This window comes from Primulina tabacum, chromosome 7, assembly GCF_025594145.1.
Source record: "Primulina tabacum isolate GXHZ01 chromosome 7, ASM2559414v2, whole genome shotgun sequence".
Lineage (NCBI taxonomy): Eukaryota > Viridiplantae > Streptophyta > Magnoliopsida > Lamiales > Gesneriaceae > Primulina > Primulina tabacum.
This window is the reverse complement of record NC_134556.1, coordinates 36678185-36693851: the sequence shown is the minus strand read 5'-3', so window position 1 is coordinate 36693851 and position 15667 is coordinate 36678185. Positions and strand designations below refer to the sequence as shown.

Here is a 15667-nt window from a genome sequence, read left to right as displayed (position 1 = left end):
CTGTACAGAAGAGCTAGACAGATAGACCACACCATTCTTTGGCTCCTCTTCCTCCTTTTCCCACTTGATATTATATTCCAGTTTAATGATTATAATATATATCTAAAGTCTGCAAACATGTGGGTATTTCGCAGAGCGAGCTATCGTTTCTTTGATCAGGGTTTAAATTGTTGAAAGCCTTGGGATTGAAGGCTTGTATGTATATAATATATATGTATTATATATATAATCATGATCGGAATCTCATAGTATATACAATATTCTTATGTTTTGTTTAAGATCTTAGAAAGTTTTGCCAGCAAATTGAGAAGAATTAAGAGTTTATTCATTATATATACTGATTCGTTTGATGCTCTTTAATTCTTCCTTTCTTTTAAAGTTTGCTTTATGGTTAGACATTGAAAGAGTAAAGAGAGGACTATGAAAAAAAGTGGAAAAAGCAAATGAAAGGGGTGTGCGTGTCGCCTGAATCACTGTATCTTTGAGTGGGGAGAGGGAGATTCCTGCTGAAGATTTAGCTTTCATCTGTTACATTACAATTATATATAATTTTTTTTATTTAATTTTATTAATCTTGGGATTTTCAAGATTCCTAAAAAAAATTATCACCTCATTATGGAGTCTGCAAATATCCATTATCATCAGCTACAATACCACCTTCTTGGCTCTTCTTCTTCTTCTTCTTCTTTAGCCAGTCTCCCTTCTTCTTATCGGAGTTGGGAACAATACTCATCTTGCTTGGATACATCCTACTTCTTACATGTAAGTCTCCGAACGTGCGAGTTTATACAATTTTTTTCATATGAAAAAATCATATATTGGTTACATGAAATCTTACAACATATATATGGTTTGTGTATTATATATGTGTCCTTTACCGTTGTCTCAGTTTGAACTAGGGTTTGAAACTCTTCCCTTTCTTCTGTTTATTAATCAGAAAAATTATATGAACTCATATTCTATTATATTTGATCTTACAGGAGCACAAATGGTTTAAATTCAGACCCTAATGAAGCTCTTTTGAATCTAAGAGAATCAAAGCAGCAAGAAAACACTCTACTCTCTCCACAATACAGTTCCATGTCTCCGGATTTGGGATTCCATTGGGCTAATGTTACGGAGTCATCGGAAGATTTAAATCTATCAAGAATTAAAGAGGAAATCTCTGGCAATTATTATCTCAAGTACACTGACTTATTAAGCAGCTTCCCTCCATCAAGCAATGATTATTCAACCTTCAAGATTGAGCCAAGAAACCAGGAATGCAACGATATCGGGAAGAGACTCTCGCTCAAATCATTGTCCCACGGAGACTTTTACGCCGATTCTCTGAGTAACGGAGCTATAAATTGTGGAAGTGGGTTCAGCACTCAAAATTTTCCGACCACTAACGTTTCAAATTTGAATTTGACGGGGTTGACGAATCCCGGATCTTTGGATATGAACTTGCAGGCGTTGGATCTCCTCAACTCTTCAAGATTTAGTGGGAATTTTAACTTAACTTTTCCGAATCAAATTGGGTTGTTGAGAGATGGTTTTTGTTATGGGATTGATTATTTGCAGCAATCACATCAAGCGCCAATATTGTATAGCTCCAACAAGGTTGGTACACACACAGACTCTCTTATTCTTTCACTGTTTCTCACATAAATCTTCCTTTTGCTGTTGATTTCTCACATAATAATCTTTCCTTTTCAACCTACAAATTACTATTAATCACCAGAACTGATAGTTCTAAATTGGACAAGGCAAGCATAGTACTTGGAAACATATTGATCAACATTCAAGAATTTTCGAAAAGTCGAGATTCCAACATTGAAATCTTTTATATTTCTCATGAATCTATAGACGAATGCTTTTTCTTGAACAACTTTTCGACATGACATTAAGTCGGGGTGTATCTACCGATGAAATAATTCATACGATTTCTTTTGTTGCATGTTAACAATTTTTTTCTGCTTTAAATTATTCTATCTTAAAGCTCATGTTTAGCGCCTCTCTCTAACTGTATTTATGTGTTCCAGCTGGTAATATTATTATCTGATCCCGTTTTGATGTATTGGATTATCTTTGTCTGATGAATGATTATATATATGTTGAACAACTAACTAATGATCATCGTATGAAATACAAGCTAGTCAATAAATTTTTATGTTTATTATCGATCAGAAATATATATTTGAAAAAAAGTTTGAGGGAAAGCTAAAAATTCTCTTTTAGAATACATTGACACCTTTCTCCATTTAAAGGGCTGCTTCAGCTTTATGCATTATACGTGCACCTTTACATTTTTTGAGAAATTCAGTCTTTTTCGTTGATGGATTTTGACTGGAGGGGCCATTATTCCTTATTATTATTATTATTATTATTATTATTATTATTGTGCCGAACTTTAAAATAATTATGTCTTTTTTAAAATTTAAAGAACATATCGGATTCAATTAGTAATGGAGCAGCCGCAGAAACAAAGCGTACCAGCAATAAAATGGTGGCAAAATCAGTTCAAAATGCACCCAAAAAATTACGAAGCGAAGCTCGCGTCTCGTGCCCACCCTTCAAGGTACATTCATGTGATCTCTAGATTTATTGGATGAAGTTTTATTGTTATTTTTCGTTTTCAGAAACTGATTATTTTCTTTATTAAATGATCAGGTTAGAAAAGAGAAACTGGGAGATAGAATTTCTGCACTGCAACAACTAGTTGCACCTTTTGGAAAGGTAGTCGTCTCATTCTACTTCAAAAACTTTTATATTTAATTGTAATAATCTATTTTATATATATATTGATTAAATTTCCTACGACATTTCTTGCTATTTAAGAATGAAAGACTACATATTCTGTTGAGTAAGTAATGATTCTTCAAGGAATGGGTGAGTAAATTAGTTAACATTTCATATATTGCATTGCATGTGTGGATGGATGGACGGGGATATCGGCAGACAGATACAGCATCCGTACTAATGGAGGCAATAGGTTACATCAAATTCCTTCAAAACCAGGTCGAGGTAATTAATGATTAATCATATATCTTTAAATTAAACATTCTTCTTAATTAGTGTGTCTAATCTCATTCACGACAAAAAATAAAACTTTTGCCCATCAAAATTTTGTCTGTGTTATGTATGTTTAATTAATACTTTAATTAAAGAGAACAGCATTAGGATATGGGCATGCGAGGATATGCATGCATTAATATATTGAATTCCACAAGGAATCTTGCTAGGGTTTTGTAATAGATTTTATTCAAATATTTAGTTAATCATCCTAGTTTCTTGTCCTCGATACATATAGGGAAAATTACATATTGGTCTATAATTTACAGGTTTTTCGTTTTATATCATGTCGTCGGTCAATTAACGGTCTTCTTATACTAAAATGTGTTTCTTTTCAAATTTTAGTCCTTTCTTTATCAACTTGGCATGGGAAAATGATAATGTGACATCAGAAAATATTAACATGACAATGAACATTGCTGGCGTGTTCGATATCACGTCAATAATCCAGTGAAAATTGAGTAAACAAGTCAAATTAAATTCTAGATATATCAAATGCAATCAAATGCATGCATAAGTAAACAAGGAAAACTATATGAATACATTTTGATCATTGTGCAGTTTGTTAGACTACTAATATACCCACATGTTATTTTCTTACCACGAAGATCAGGCTCCACCATTTAATTTAATGTGCATTCACCATTTAATCGACTAATCTTGCGTTTTTTTGAAAAAAAAAAAGAAAAAAGAAAAAAATAATTATTTTATAAGAAAATTATAATTTTGAGGTATGTTGCACTTTGATATTTTGACTCTCTATGTTTTCGAATTTGCTTCAGTTTTATTCATGTATATTTTGGAAATTTTTGTTAAATTTCTCGAGTGTTGATGTGGCGATGCACGAGTCAGCTGCAGGTCGTCGTTATGTCAATGCTGCATGAAAACATGTCACTGCCACGTCAAAAAAAACGAACAAGGTTGCAAAAAAGACTAAAGATAGTGGACTAATACTAAAATTTGATAACGTAGAGATATAAATATAGATTAACAAAATTGCAATCTTCTATCACTTTATTAATTTCAACATATTTAATTATCAACCAAATCAAATTAATTTAAAGATTAACTAATTGAGGATGATGTAACATATATATGTTTATGCCTAATATTACAGACTTTAAGCGTGCCTTACATGAAGTCTGCATCCAGGAACAAGAAAAGCAAAGCAACGGAAGGGGTACGATTTTCAATTATAGCTCGATCAAACTTTTCCTTGCCTTTTATGTTACATTACTATCTAATTATATTTTCACCATTTAATATAAAAAATTATTATGATATATCCAAGGTAATTATTAATTAAAATGATGATTGATTTTTTGTAACTTGATAACAATATTGTTATCCTATCATCTTAAGGTTTATCTGGAGTTGAAGAATTTAATTAAATAACCCCTCAAATATATAAGATTAGAATAATAGTACACAAATTTAGAATTGTTTCTTGCTAGATGGAAAAAATAGATTAATAATGCGCAAATTTAGATTTTTTTCTTGATAGAAGGAAAAAAAGAAAAAGAAAATATCACTGGGACAACTCCAGAATCTTTAGAAAAGGAAGAAAAAGAAGAAAGAAAAGGAATAGGAAAAGTGAGAAAGTGAATGCGAATTAATTTTTTTTATTTTGGTTTTTAAATTGTCAAGGTTTATTTATTTTTCATCGAAATGTCGACGTGATACCAGATATTGTTGACGTGTGTTCAACACTATGTCAACAGTATGTTAAAAGAAGGATTGAAGTTAAAAAAAATGATCAATTCATTAAGCCAAGACCAAACTTTGACCGCTTACAAACCAAAAACGAAAATAACCAAATTACAGGACTAGAATTATTATTTTGCCTGAATGGAAAAATAAGAAGATTTTTTTTTGGGTTCTACTATCAGTAACTATGAATGCACGGATGAATATAAATGTGATGCTAAATAAATGAAATTGTTGTAGGGAACTGTTGGGAACGAAAACGGAGAGTCGAAGAGAGACCTTAAAACCCGAGGACTATGTCTGGTGCCTCTATCCTTCTTGTCCTACATAACCGGTAACGGCGGTGCACCTATTTGGCCACCCTCTGTCTTTGGCGGCGCCACCGGATAACTAAAAACCCTAGGAATCTTAGGTTTATGTTATCTCAATTACCCTTGTGATTTTATCTAATGGAGCAAACTTGGTCTCCCCTAGCTACAAAAGAAGAAGATTATACATTATCAATTATTGGTCAGTTATGATTTGCTAGCTAATTTGTTGATTAGCGCTTAACTTGTTTCATTTGTTTGTGTAAACTAACGAAATTGTATCTGTGTATGATTATTGATTAATCAATCCTTGTCATGAATCCTCAAGTAGAGTTTCGTGGTAGTTTATGTGAACGATTGATTACCTTAATGCTCTCTAAAATCTAATTAATGCCTTGGCGGGAATATAATTTTTGAGTCTATGGCGTGTTTCATTTTGATCTTGGTCTACTAAGCATTCGAAGTTTGGTTTTGATGATATTTTTTGCTTCTATTCTTATCTTATTAAAATGCTGACATGACACAGAAAAATGCTAATGTGACATATAAAAATATGGGGCATAACCTCCTTGCAAATGGGGCGAATGTGTCCGAATTTTTTAAAACACGGGGTTTGAAAATACTTTGATTTTACCAAGGAGTTTTTATGTTTTTTCGATAATTAAGGTGGTAAATGCGATTCGCCTTAAATTAGGAAATGTTAAAAGAGATTTTCTTCAAAGAAAAAAAATATCTGAAACAATTTTAAAAATGTAATGGATTGTTCAGATCCTTTTTAGAAATTTATACTATATTATTAAGTGTGTGGACATGATAATAACTACCTAGAGAGGACACCATCTTTTTCTTCCAATTTTACCCTTATATGATACTAATATTACACTTTTGTTTTTTGTTTTGTTTTCAATTTCAACACACTTTTATTTTATTTTTTTTATTTCAACAATTCAAATATCAATTTAGTCCCTCCAAAATTTGTGAAATTTCACTTTAGTCCATCGATAATGATAAAAAAGATTGTACACACACGCATCGCGTGTGCAGAGTAACTAGTTTCAATTAAATCTGAAGCTTGTTCAGATCTAACGCTGTCTCGACGTTTATTCATTGACTTGGGATTTTGGGATTTAGGTGGGCTTTTAAATACGGCCCACGGTACATGAAATTATGCGTTAGGGACTTCTAAATAATGGGCTTGTCCATGTAGCCAATGGTGGCTAAAGAAAATTCTAACAGTGGGCTTTTAATAAAGCCCAAAATGTATGACTAAAATATAAACCACATTCGATTCCCACAATCAAACGTACACAAACTTAACACAGTTGAAAGATGGCAGAAGGGCAAAGAAGACCTGGAAGGCCTGGCCCTCCGCCGGGTAGGGGCCCTCCGCCGCCTCCTTTCGCCAAAACGTCGTCCCTCGATCTGAACCTGTGGATCGCGAGAAGGTATCCTTCTGCCCTTCTATGTATTTTTTTATGATATATTTATTTAGGGTTTTAGAGGTACGGTGGGTTTTTTTCTCTCCTAGCATTCACCTGAGGGGTGTCTGGTTTGGAGCTTATTGCTAACTAGGGACAGTGGTAATTAGAGAATCAGGTTGCGTTATTGTTTGTGTGCGCTTTCATTTTTGTGCTATTTTTTGGAAGCTCTGTTTAAGCTAGTAATGAGAGAAAGAAGGGTTGAGAAAAATATCAATGGTTATTCGCAGAATGCTCAACACATTTCTTGATAAATGAAAATTTAATTATTAAGGGTTTATCAAGAAAAATGTATATGACTTGAAAGTTGTGGGATACTTTTTTCTTGAGAAGTAATCAGTGTTATTAGTTAGAGGGGACATTAAAATTTGTTTTTTCATGGGATTATAGCGTTCATTTATTTGATTTTTTTTTGTTGTCTTATGTTTGTACAGACTTGTCCATTGTTGCTTCGTGTTTTCACAAAGGTATACTGGTCATTCGTGAACTACAGCATTCAATTTATATGAAACAGAATTTCCTATACCAATGTTTTTATTTTATTTTTGGAACAATTTGCAGGTTGGAGGCCATCATGCTGATGGAGATTTTGCTGTGAGAGGCAAGGAACCAAAAGATGAGGTTCAGATTTATACATGGATGGATGCAACTTTGCGTGAATTAACTGATCTGGTTAGAGATCTGAGATTTTTTGGCATAGTTATTTTTGGTTTCACCCTCAGTGTTCAAAGTTTTATGTGTGTTCTTGTGCATTGAAATAGCAATGGGGTTTTTGTTTTTGATGCATGTTAGTGTTTCTGCATTTGTTTTCTTTGTTTACCATGTGTGGTGTAGGTTAAAAATGTCCATCTCCTCTAGTTTCGGTTGATTTTAATATGGAAGGTGCTTATACTGAATTAGCTGCGGTAAAAGTTTATCGCTTTTTCCATGTATAATTTCTTTTGGTAGTATTCTAATTTATTCATTAGCGTGATAACTATTGACTAGCCCTCCCTTCACTAACTATTTTTCAAAACAAGCTTAGAGTTTACATTTTCAAAGTCGTCCGATGCATTATTCCTATGATCGGATGCAAAAGCGAGCAGTGTTTTTTTTCAACAACAAAAAAAACTAGTAGTGCCTTGTGTTTTCTTTTTTTGTATTTTGTATCCCATTTTTTGAAGAAAAACTCTTTGCAATGCATTTTAGTTTGTAGTTAACCATTTTATTTGCTTTTCAGGTGAAAGAAGTAGCTCCGGAAGCAAGAAGAAGAGATGCTATTCTGTCTTTTGCTTTTGTCTATCCTGATAAGCGTGGTCGTTTTGTGGTTAGAGAGGTAAATACTTTATGTGCTTTTGCAGACTTTTATCATTTTCCCACTATATTGATTTCATTTTTGCATATTGGCATCCTAACTTCCAATTATGTCCTAATGTTAGACGTCATGGATTGTTCTTCTCCCCATACCGATCATTAATAATGATGGAAGGATGGTTAGACATGAATATGTAAACCCATTGAAATATCGATTCACCAAGTATTTTTATTTTTTAAAATATGCAAAATTTCTAACGAGAAGAATAAAACTTGTCCAATCTGTGTTTCTTTTTCATATTTAAGGTAGGGAGAACCTTTTCTTACCCTAATGGAAGGCGGCCTGACAGTGGAAGCAAAGCCTTAGGGGAACTCAGCTTCCAGGTAAATAGTCGTTCCCACGTTCAGCAACATAACAACTGGGGTTTTCACAAAATGGTTTGACTTGTTGCATGCTAATGCAGATAGGTGATTACTTGGATGTCGCGATCCTGACCCAGTAAATCCATTGCCTGTTTCCTTTGCTCATCATTTATGTCTTCTGCCTCGCACATTTTGATGAGACTGACTCACTCAAAAAAGATATATCTGTAGCTGTGAAGTATTTGCAATCTTTTGCCTAATGTACCTCTTTTCAATCAATGTTTGGCACTTCGATGAGGAAAAAATTTGTTTTTAGCAAATATAAATGTTCTGCATTTCATATTTAATTAATATAAGTAGGTGTTTATAAATTATTTCACCTAATTAATTTAATTTTTTTTAAAAAAAATATCCAAGTTTAACATTTTTGTTTGTAGCAACTAAAAAAAAGTTGATTAGACATGTTATATGTGCAGCTAAAAAATATCATTAAAAATAAAAATCGAAAAATAAATTAAGCACATACTAATTTTAAAAAATTATAGGGAAATAAAAAATTTGAGCGTAGGTGTCTTATGAGATACTCACACGAATTTTTATCTGTGAGACAGGTTAACACTGTCGATATTCACAATAAAAATTAATATTCTAAGCATAAAAAATAATATTTTTTTATGGATGATCTAAATAAAATATCCGTCTTGTAAAATATGATTCGTGAGATCGTTTAACACAAATTTTTGTCAAAATTCGAAAGATTCGTAGAAATTTTCACTAATTTAGAATTGTTTTCTTAGGAAATTTTAGAAGTTCTTATTTTAAAATATTAGTGTCAACAATAAGAAATTATAAGAAAAATAAATATCATGAATTGTTGTTTAATAACATGATGTATATTATTATAAACTTAAAATATTTATGAAATCAATCGAAATAGAAATTAAAAAAGTCAGCAAAATTTAAATCACAATTCAATTTTAATATAAAAAAAATAATTAAGATTCAACCAATCGATGGGGACTAAATATTAGGATCAGTTGGCGATAGGATGGAGAAGATATATCTTTTGCAGTTTGCAGAAACGGGCTTCTATTTCCGTATATTTACATTGCAAGGACTTCTCTCTTATCCAGAATGTCTCGGTGATAGATGCACACGTGTCGCACAACAGATATTTCATCCTGTCAATTCCTCGATGACATCATCTTCTAAAGCTCAGTGTGTGAAAAGTCATAAACACCCCCTGAGATAATATTTAATGACCTTCATCTAGAATGTGTGGCCCCAATCATTGTACCAACTTTACTCTTCTTTCTTTTTTAAAAAAAAATAAAATTTATATTATTTTCTTAATATTTTAAAAAAAATACGCATTAATTAAAAATTGTTAAATGTTTTTAAGTCTTAAAAAAATTGATATAAAATTACCCATTTATCGTTTTCTTTGTTATACGAGAGTAAATTTCAAGAAATGTAAATATTAGAAGCAAAATTAACTATTAATCTATATCATATTATTAAAGAGTAAAAGTTGTGTGAGACAGTCTCACATGTCGTATTTTGTGAGATGTCTTATTTGGGTCATCATGAAAAAGTATTGTGAATATCAATGGATTAATACGTCACACAGATAAAGATTCGTGGAACCGTCTCACAATATATATTCTTGTTATTAAGTTTAATATATTATATTAACTAATTTCGATATATCAATGTCACACCAAAATTTCTCCACAGTTTTATTCTTTAGTTAACGTGTGAATTTATTAATAAATTTTATATATATCTTTATTTTTTATGATTTTTTTCCAACTTAGTTATAATTTAACATAAAATTTAACATGACAAAATAAATTTAGCCAAAATCAAACTCAGATTATGAACTTAGTTATCTAAAAAAATATGAAGAACTGATTGTTACACAGCCACCAAAATTAATACAACAGATAGCTTTACCAATCCATGTCTTGGAAGAAGAATCTATCATCGTGTTTTCTCTCTCTCACGCCATTGTTTCCCTTCCTTTATCCACTCTTCTCTTGTCGGTCGTTAATTATCCTTGCACGCTCTCCACTCCTGATGTGATATTTGTTTCTTCTTTTTTTCTCTGTGTGCGCTCCAGGTCAGTTATCCTCTTGCTTTCGATAAATTTTGGTGATTTTTTACCTTTTTCCTCTTAGTTAATCTGCAGCTTTTTGTGGGTTTTGATTTGGAGTAAGATCAGGTTTCTTCTTGAGGTGAGTGTGATGTTAACATGAACAGGGAGTTCCTTTTATTCTGTCGAACTTGCATGTTGAAAAATGGAAGTGGGGTTAAAACTTGAGATTTTTGGGGATACGGTGAGTTTTCCTGGGAATTTTTTGCTTGAGGACGAGGTTAGCTTGTAAAATTGGATAAGTACTCGGTTTGACTGACTTTTGAGCATTTCTTTGAGATTATTATTTATGTACTGAATATGTTGAATTTAAAGATTTCAACTTTGTTTAGTCTCTGTGCAGTATATCTTGTGATGGATTAATCATCACTTGAAAGTATATTTGTTAAAAAAAAAACTAAACTAAACTCTGAGTTTGACGATTGAGATGATTGGTTATGAGGTAGAAGACAAAATTAATTTGATTTTTTTTTTAAATCTTCCTGCTATAATATACTGTCGGGATGTAGTTTTCTCTTTGGAATTTTCAAGAAAACAAAATTCGGAATGGCTACAGCCGGAAATGATGATCAAGGTGTATATAATATTTGAAATGATCTGCCGGCACCTTTAGTTTATGACTATAAAACACACTGATTTTATGATACTCGTTAGTCTTTTTCGTTGTCATCATTTTTTTGCTTGTGAGCTGTTGTGATCTTTGCTGATTATATATATTTAATGCAGTTGAAAGGAATTTCGAGATGGCTTCTTTGCAAGGCCCTGTAGTTTTCCCTGTGATCAGATCAAAACAAACGGGAGTATACTCGGTGACTTTTGGTTCTCTTTTTCTGAAAGATAAATTCATTAGAGGTGGATTTTTGGGGCTCAAAGGGCCGAAAAGTGGCAGCACTAATACAGGTTTTTTGCAAAATTCAAAGAAATGCAACATGATTAGGTGTAGTTTCAGTTCATCATCGAATGGTAATGGAAGCACGGCTGAAAATTCCAATGAGAATGATGCTGATTATGTCGAGTCTAGCGTGATAGAAGCTGGTACGTGGAGGAGTTGTGCTAGTTTTCCCATCATTTAATTTACTGTGATTCATGTTATCGAACCTATATGGGTTAGGGGTAAAAATCCTTGTATGCCTGAGCTTTGTCGCATATCCCTGATTTTCTACATTTATGAGGCATTGTGGAGTAGATATTTTTGTCATTATTTAAATGTCATTTCGCCTCACAAATCAAGTGGTGTTTGAAATTTGATAAAAAAAAAAATCTTGTATAATCATTATTCAAATATACGAGACTTCGATTGATAGTGTCGATTGGCTGTTTTTAATAGTTGAGGTGAAAAGTGGATCGGATGGTTTCATGATCAAGATGCGAGATGGTAAGCATTTGAGATGTATCCATAACAATCCTCAGGGAAGTCATTTTCCGGATTATGCACCACATCCTGCAATTGTGTTGAAGATGGAAGACGGAACTGGACTTCTCCTCCCAATTATAGTTTGTAAGTTCATAATGCTACAATCATTCGAAACTTATATTGAAGCCTGTTTTGTAAAATTATTATATCTGGATTCTGGTTTATATTGCAGTGGAAATGCCAAGCGTGTTACTTATGGCAGCTATACGCAATGTTCAAATTGTATGTTAGGTTCTGTTTCGGTTATCAAACTCGAAACCAAATAATCTCGGTTCCAAACTTTGTAGCTCTTGCAGATTCTAATTTTTTGACGAAACTTTCAGGCTAGGCCTACGATGTATCAAGTAGTGAAGGATATGATTGAGAAGATGGGCTATACGGTTAGTTTTAATTTGTTCTAAATAATTATATTTCATTGTGCCGGAATTCCTGCACAGACATATCTTAGGTAATGCCTTTGATATGTTTGTTGGCCTCTGTTTTCAGGTTAAACATGTACGTGTCACCAAAAGGGTACACGAGGCATATTTTGCTGAGCTGCATCTTGTAAAGGTAATTTAATCTACGTTGTTTTCGTCAGTGGTTGATGAAAACATGTAGTCCGTGTGATCTACTCAGGCTTAATTTATAGTTAGTGGTGTTCTTGATGTAGTAATATTTTTTTATCCTTCTTGAAGTTGGATAATGAAGCGGAGAGTGTCAGATTCGATCTACGGCCTTCAGATGCAATTAACATTGCAGTGAGATGCAAGGTAAAAGAATTTTGCTTCGACTTCATTTACCCTATATTTTTTGGGATAAATTGGATAACAAAAAAACTGTTGCTCGAAAGATTTTGACTGTGTTTATGTATTCGGCATATACAGAAGAATGGAATTAAATTGTGTGATTGATTTAAGAATGTAAAAAATCAAACAGAGCAACCCATTGTAATGACTTCATAAACATTATCTTGAATTTACAACATGGTCTTTATAGGTGCCGATACAAGTGAACAAGTTCTTGGCGTATAATGATGGAATGAGGGTCGTTGAATCTGCAAAGGTGTCTGTGCAGAGCTCTTTGTCGGATGGCCAATTTTTCACCGAGCTGGACAGGTACATTTATTGTCCTAAAGGACCTAGCAACCTATACATATGGTCTTCAGATAAGATTGATGATGTTTTGTCTTGAGGTCGAATTTCAGTAGGCATTTACAGTTTCTGAAAGAATAACGTGAAGGGAAAGATATCTTACTGGGTCGTCATCGCAGGCCTACTGGACAGCCATGTATTGATACAAAGGAGTTTGATCTAGTACGGAACATGCTAATTGCTGTGGTCGAGGAACGTTACAGAGATGCAGGTATAAGATCCAAACTGGCTGAAGTAGTAGCTGTTCCGATAGAAGACGATTACACCCCAACAAACCCCAAGCAAACTAATTTTTAAAAAATTTAATCAATGTTTATCCCTCCAAATTCCGTTTATTCATTACATACCCATGTGTAACCTGTATCCATATGAATTATTTGGTCCATTGCCAGTGACGTTCACGCATTTCTTAATTTTTTCCATCTGCTGCAGCTTCATGGAGGGATAAATTGACTCAGCTCCGCTCAAAGAAGAACTGGGTGTAGCTTGTCGGATCCTGTCGATGGACAGTGGGGTGTATGACGATGCCTTGTGTACATATGAATCATTGGTCATGTATGTATATATGTATAGATTAAACCATAAACAGGCCTCTGCTAAAGTCCTGGATAAGTCTATTCTCAGTGATATGCATCTAGGCAAAATTGTTGGTATTCTTGCATTTTCGTTACAGAAAAAGGTCTACTGTGAAGAATTAAACTAATCTTTAATGGGGGAAAGGTGATCAAGGGAAGTATTTATAAAATTATACTGCAGAGTTTTTATTTAAGTGGATTTGGATGTGATTTTCCACTAAAAAATATCTCCACGATTCAAAGCGGACCAAGTCACAATCCAAAAGTATTCAAGTACACCGACGAGTTTCTCATTCTTGCATACATTCTCCTGATCTTGTTGAGCTTTCTCGACTGTTCTACTATAACACCATCTGTGGAAGGGCTCTCGTTGAATATGATTTCGTATCCGTCCCGAAAATTATCCATACCTTCGGTTAGAAGTTGCCAAAACAAGCCACCGGCAGCGGCTCCACCACCTGTGGCAGACGAATAAATAGCAGAGTAAACCACACTCAACAGTTCATCTCTCTTATTCGTGTCATATCCTGGGTCTCTCGAAGACTTGCCAAACTCTGCGAATAATAGGGGCTTCTGCAGAATGTCATGCGCATCATGAATGTGGCTTTCCAGCCAATTGCTCAAGAATGAGAGCTGTGCCTCGTCACTTTCGCTTGTCAACCTGCTTATGTAGCAGGATGATCAGAAGATGGGGTGATCAAAATTTCGGTTAAACTGAAATAATTGGTTGAAGTTGTGATATATCACCATTGGTCCGGATACGAGTGGACGGTTACGAAATCTATGTGGGGAATCTGGTTGTTTGATATGAAATCTGTTCCAACTTGAAAATATGGGATGTTCTGCTGCTTTTGTGAATCTGATTGTCCGTAGAAGCCTTCGAGTCCAGCTTCCAGGAGGTGATTAGTGTCTATAGATTTCAAGTAGGAAGCCATTTCTGAAATCCATGCCTGTGGATTTCGATTCGCAATGAGGGCACAAGGGCCATGAATCCAATTAGCAAAATACAAAAGTCTAATATATTTTAGTTGACCAAATTGTTTAATTCTTTTAATTTCGAGCTTGTCGAACAAATCAAGAAAAGATCAAGACAAAACCTGTATGGTCCTCCCAGACTCATCATTGGCGCATCTTGGTTCATTCATAAGCTCCCAAGCCATGATTGTGGGATCATCCTTGTAAGCAACTCCCGTGATGCTGTTTTGTCTTGTGAGGACAACCTAGTATAGCAAAATACAATTCATGACAAAATTAAAAGGCATTTAATTGGTTATAGTAACCACGCTTACTTTGATATGGTTTCTGTAGTAACCCTTTACTAGTGAATTTGTGAAGAAATCATCATCTGATGATATGTGTTGTCCTTGATTTCTTGCCCACTCTACATACCGTTTCTTCCCTCCAGAATCCTCATAGTTGTTCACCAAGCTTAGAATCAGCTTCATTCCGTATCTTCCAGCCTCAGAGATCACAAAATCCAGTCCCTGTATTTGCCATTTCTTTGTTATGTCTCTCAAGGACTTGGATCTTCGCCCGAATATAAAACATACGGTGCGTTTTAAGTTTTAACCGACCGTTACGCCACGCAGAAAGTTGAATTATTCTTTAAAATTAGCAGATTTGTTTCCATAATATACCCAAGTATAGAAAAAGTGACAAAAAGAGAATGAAAACTGGCCTGAAACATCTGCTCATTGTACGAGCCTGGAGAATACTGGAGAGAGAAATATCCTCCGTCCCCGAAGGCCCATGTTCTTGCGATGGCAAGGCCATGATTTGCAGCTTCTTCAAATGCAGAAGAGACTTTGTTTCTCTGAGATTTATCGGAGGCCAAATACATCAACCAGTAAGCATTGAATCCATTAGCATAAAATGGGGTTCCATTAAGCATGAAATGGACCCCTTCTGTCGAGACAAATCCATCTTCTGCCGAGACTTTGAAGTAAATTTTACGTTCATATATCAAGAAAATTACCAAGAAAATGGAACCCCATAACCTCATTTTCCTCTTCTTGTCTGTGTGTCCAAAAGAAGGGTGTAAAAATATGGAGATGAAAGGAGTTTGGGGTGATGAAAAACTCCATGTTTTTAGAGGTTAATTTCGTGATTTACCATAAGGTTTTTAATGTAATCTGCCCGATATTAACTCACTAATTTTTTTTCCAAAATCAAGCGTATACTACATCT

General features: G+C 33.9%; 4 protein-coding genes across 6 annotated transcripts; 3 read left to right on the top strand and 1 right to left on the bottom strand.

Annotated features, from left to right (window-relative positions):
* On the top strand, positions 1-5289 carry LOC142551603 (transcription factor bHLH110). The gene is made up of 7 exons (XM_075660920.1): positions 1-762; positions 981-1602; positions 2426-2560; positions 2653-2718; positions 2941-3006; positions 4172-4234; positions 5002-5289. Coding segments are annotated over exons 1-7 (1104 nt in total). The 5' UTR covers positions 1-760; the 3' UTR covers positions 5152-5289.
* A 1094-nt stretch (positions 5290-6383) lies between these two features.
* LOC142550927 (histone deacetylase complex subunit SAP18-like) lies at positions 6384-8538 on the top strand. Its single transcript, XM_075659974.1, is given in 7 exon segments — positions 6384-6473; positions 6476-6514; positions 6982-7014; positions 7109-7219; positions 7767-7862; positions 8147-8224; positions 8305-8538. Coding segments are annotated over 7 exon segments (471 nt in total). The 5' UTR covers positions 6384-6398; the 3' UTR covers positions 8344-8538.
* Positions 8539-10128: 1590 nt separating this feature from the next.
* Positions 10129-13655, top strand: LOC142551602 (bifunctional nuclease 2-like). 3 transcript variants are annotated; one of them, XM_075660919.1, is made up of 11 exons: positions 10129-10325; positions 10428-10440; positions 11085-11393; positions 11686-11856; positions 11945-11994; positions 12096-12152; positions 12259-12324; positions 12450-12524; positions 12751-12869; positions 13025-13116; positions 13338-13655. In XM_075660919.1, exons 3-11 carry the CDS (start codon positions 11102-11104, stop codon positions 13388-13390), a joined length of 975 nt encoding a protein of 324 aa, XP_075517034.1. In that variant the 5' UTR covers positions 10129-10325; positions 10428-10440; positions 11085-11101; the 3' UTR covers positions 13391-13655. The 3 variants fall into 3 exon arrangements, with proteins under 3 accessions (XP_075517034.1, XP_075517031.1, XP_075517032.1); XM_075660916.1 differs by having other exon boundaries at positions 10129-10440; XM_075660917.1 differs by lacking the exon at positions 10428-10440 and having other exon boundaries at positions 10130-10325.
* A 32-nt stretch (positions 13656-13687) lies between these two features.
* LOC142551601 (mannan endo-1,4-beta-mannosidase 7-like) lies at positions 13688-15570 on the bottom strand. Its single transcript, XM_075660915.1, has 5 exons — positions 15159-15570; positions 14770-14964; positions 14578-14700; positions 14228-14430; positions 13688-14141 (listed from the first exon to the last, which is right to left on the bottom strand). Exons 1-5 carry the CDS (start codon positions 15480-15482, stop codon positions 13733-13735), a joined length of 1254 nt encoding a protein of 417 aa, XP_075517030.1. The 5' UTR covers positions 15483-15570; the 3' UTR covers positions 13688-13732.
* Positions 15571-15667: the final 97 nt, after the last annotated feature.

What these genes read in the sequence shown, in the direction of transcription:
- LOC142551603 (XM_075660920.1), top strand. An exon ending in TATTGTATAGCTCCAACAAG is followed by an intron (nt 1,603 to 2,425) that starts GTTGGTACACAC and finishes TAAAATTTAAAG; the next exon opens with AACATATCGGATTCAATTAG. An exon ending in TCTCGTGCCCACCCTTCAAG is followed by an intron (nt 2,561 to 2,652) that starts GTACATTCATGT and finishes TTAAATGATCAG; the next exon opens with GTTAGAAAAGAGAAACTGGG.
- LOC142551602 (XM_075660919.1), top strand. Translation starts at nt 11,102, where the DNA reads ATGGCTTCTTTGCAAGGCCCTGTAGTTTTCCCTGTGATCAGATCAAAA. An exon ending in TTGAGAAGATGGGCTATACG is followed by an intron (nt 12,153 to 12,258) that starts GTTAGTTTTAAT and finishes CTCTGTTTTCAG; the next exon opens with GTTAAACATGTACGTGTCAC. An exon ending in GGAACGTTACAGAGATGCAG is followed by an intron (nt 13,117 to 13,337) that starts GTATAAGATCCA and finishes CATCTGCTGCAG; the next exon opens with CTTCATGGAGGGATAAATTG.
- LOC142551601 (XM_075660915.1), bottom strand. Translation starts at nt 15,482, where the DNA reads ATGAGGTTATGGGGTTCCATTTTCTTGGTAATTTTCTTGATATATGAA. An exon ending in ACTACAGAAACCATATCAAA is followed by an intron (nt 14,701 to 14,769) that starts GTAAGCGTGGTT and finishes TTGCTATACTAG; the next exon opens with GTTGTCCTCACAAGACAAAA. An exon ending in CACTCGTATCCGGACCAATG is followed by an intron (nt 14,142 to 14,227) that starts GTGATATATCAC and finishes CTACATAAGCAG; the next exon opens with GTTGACAAGCGAAAGTGACG.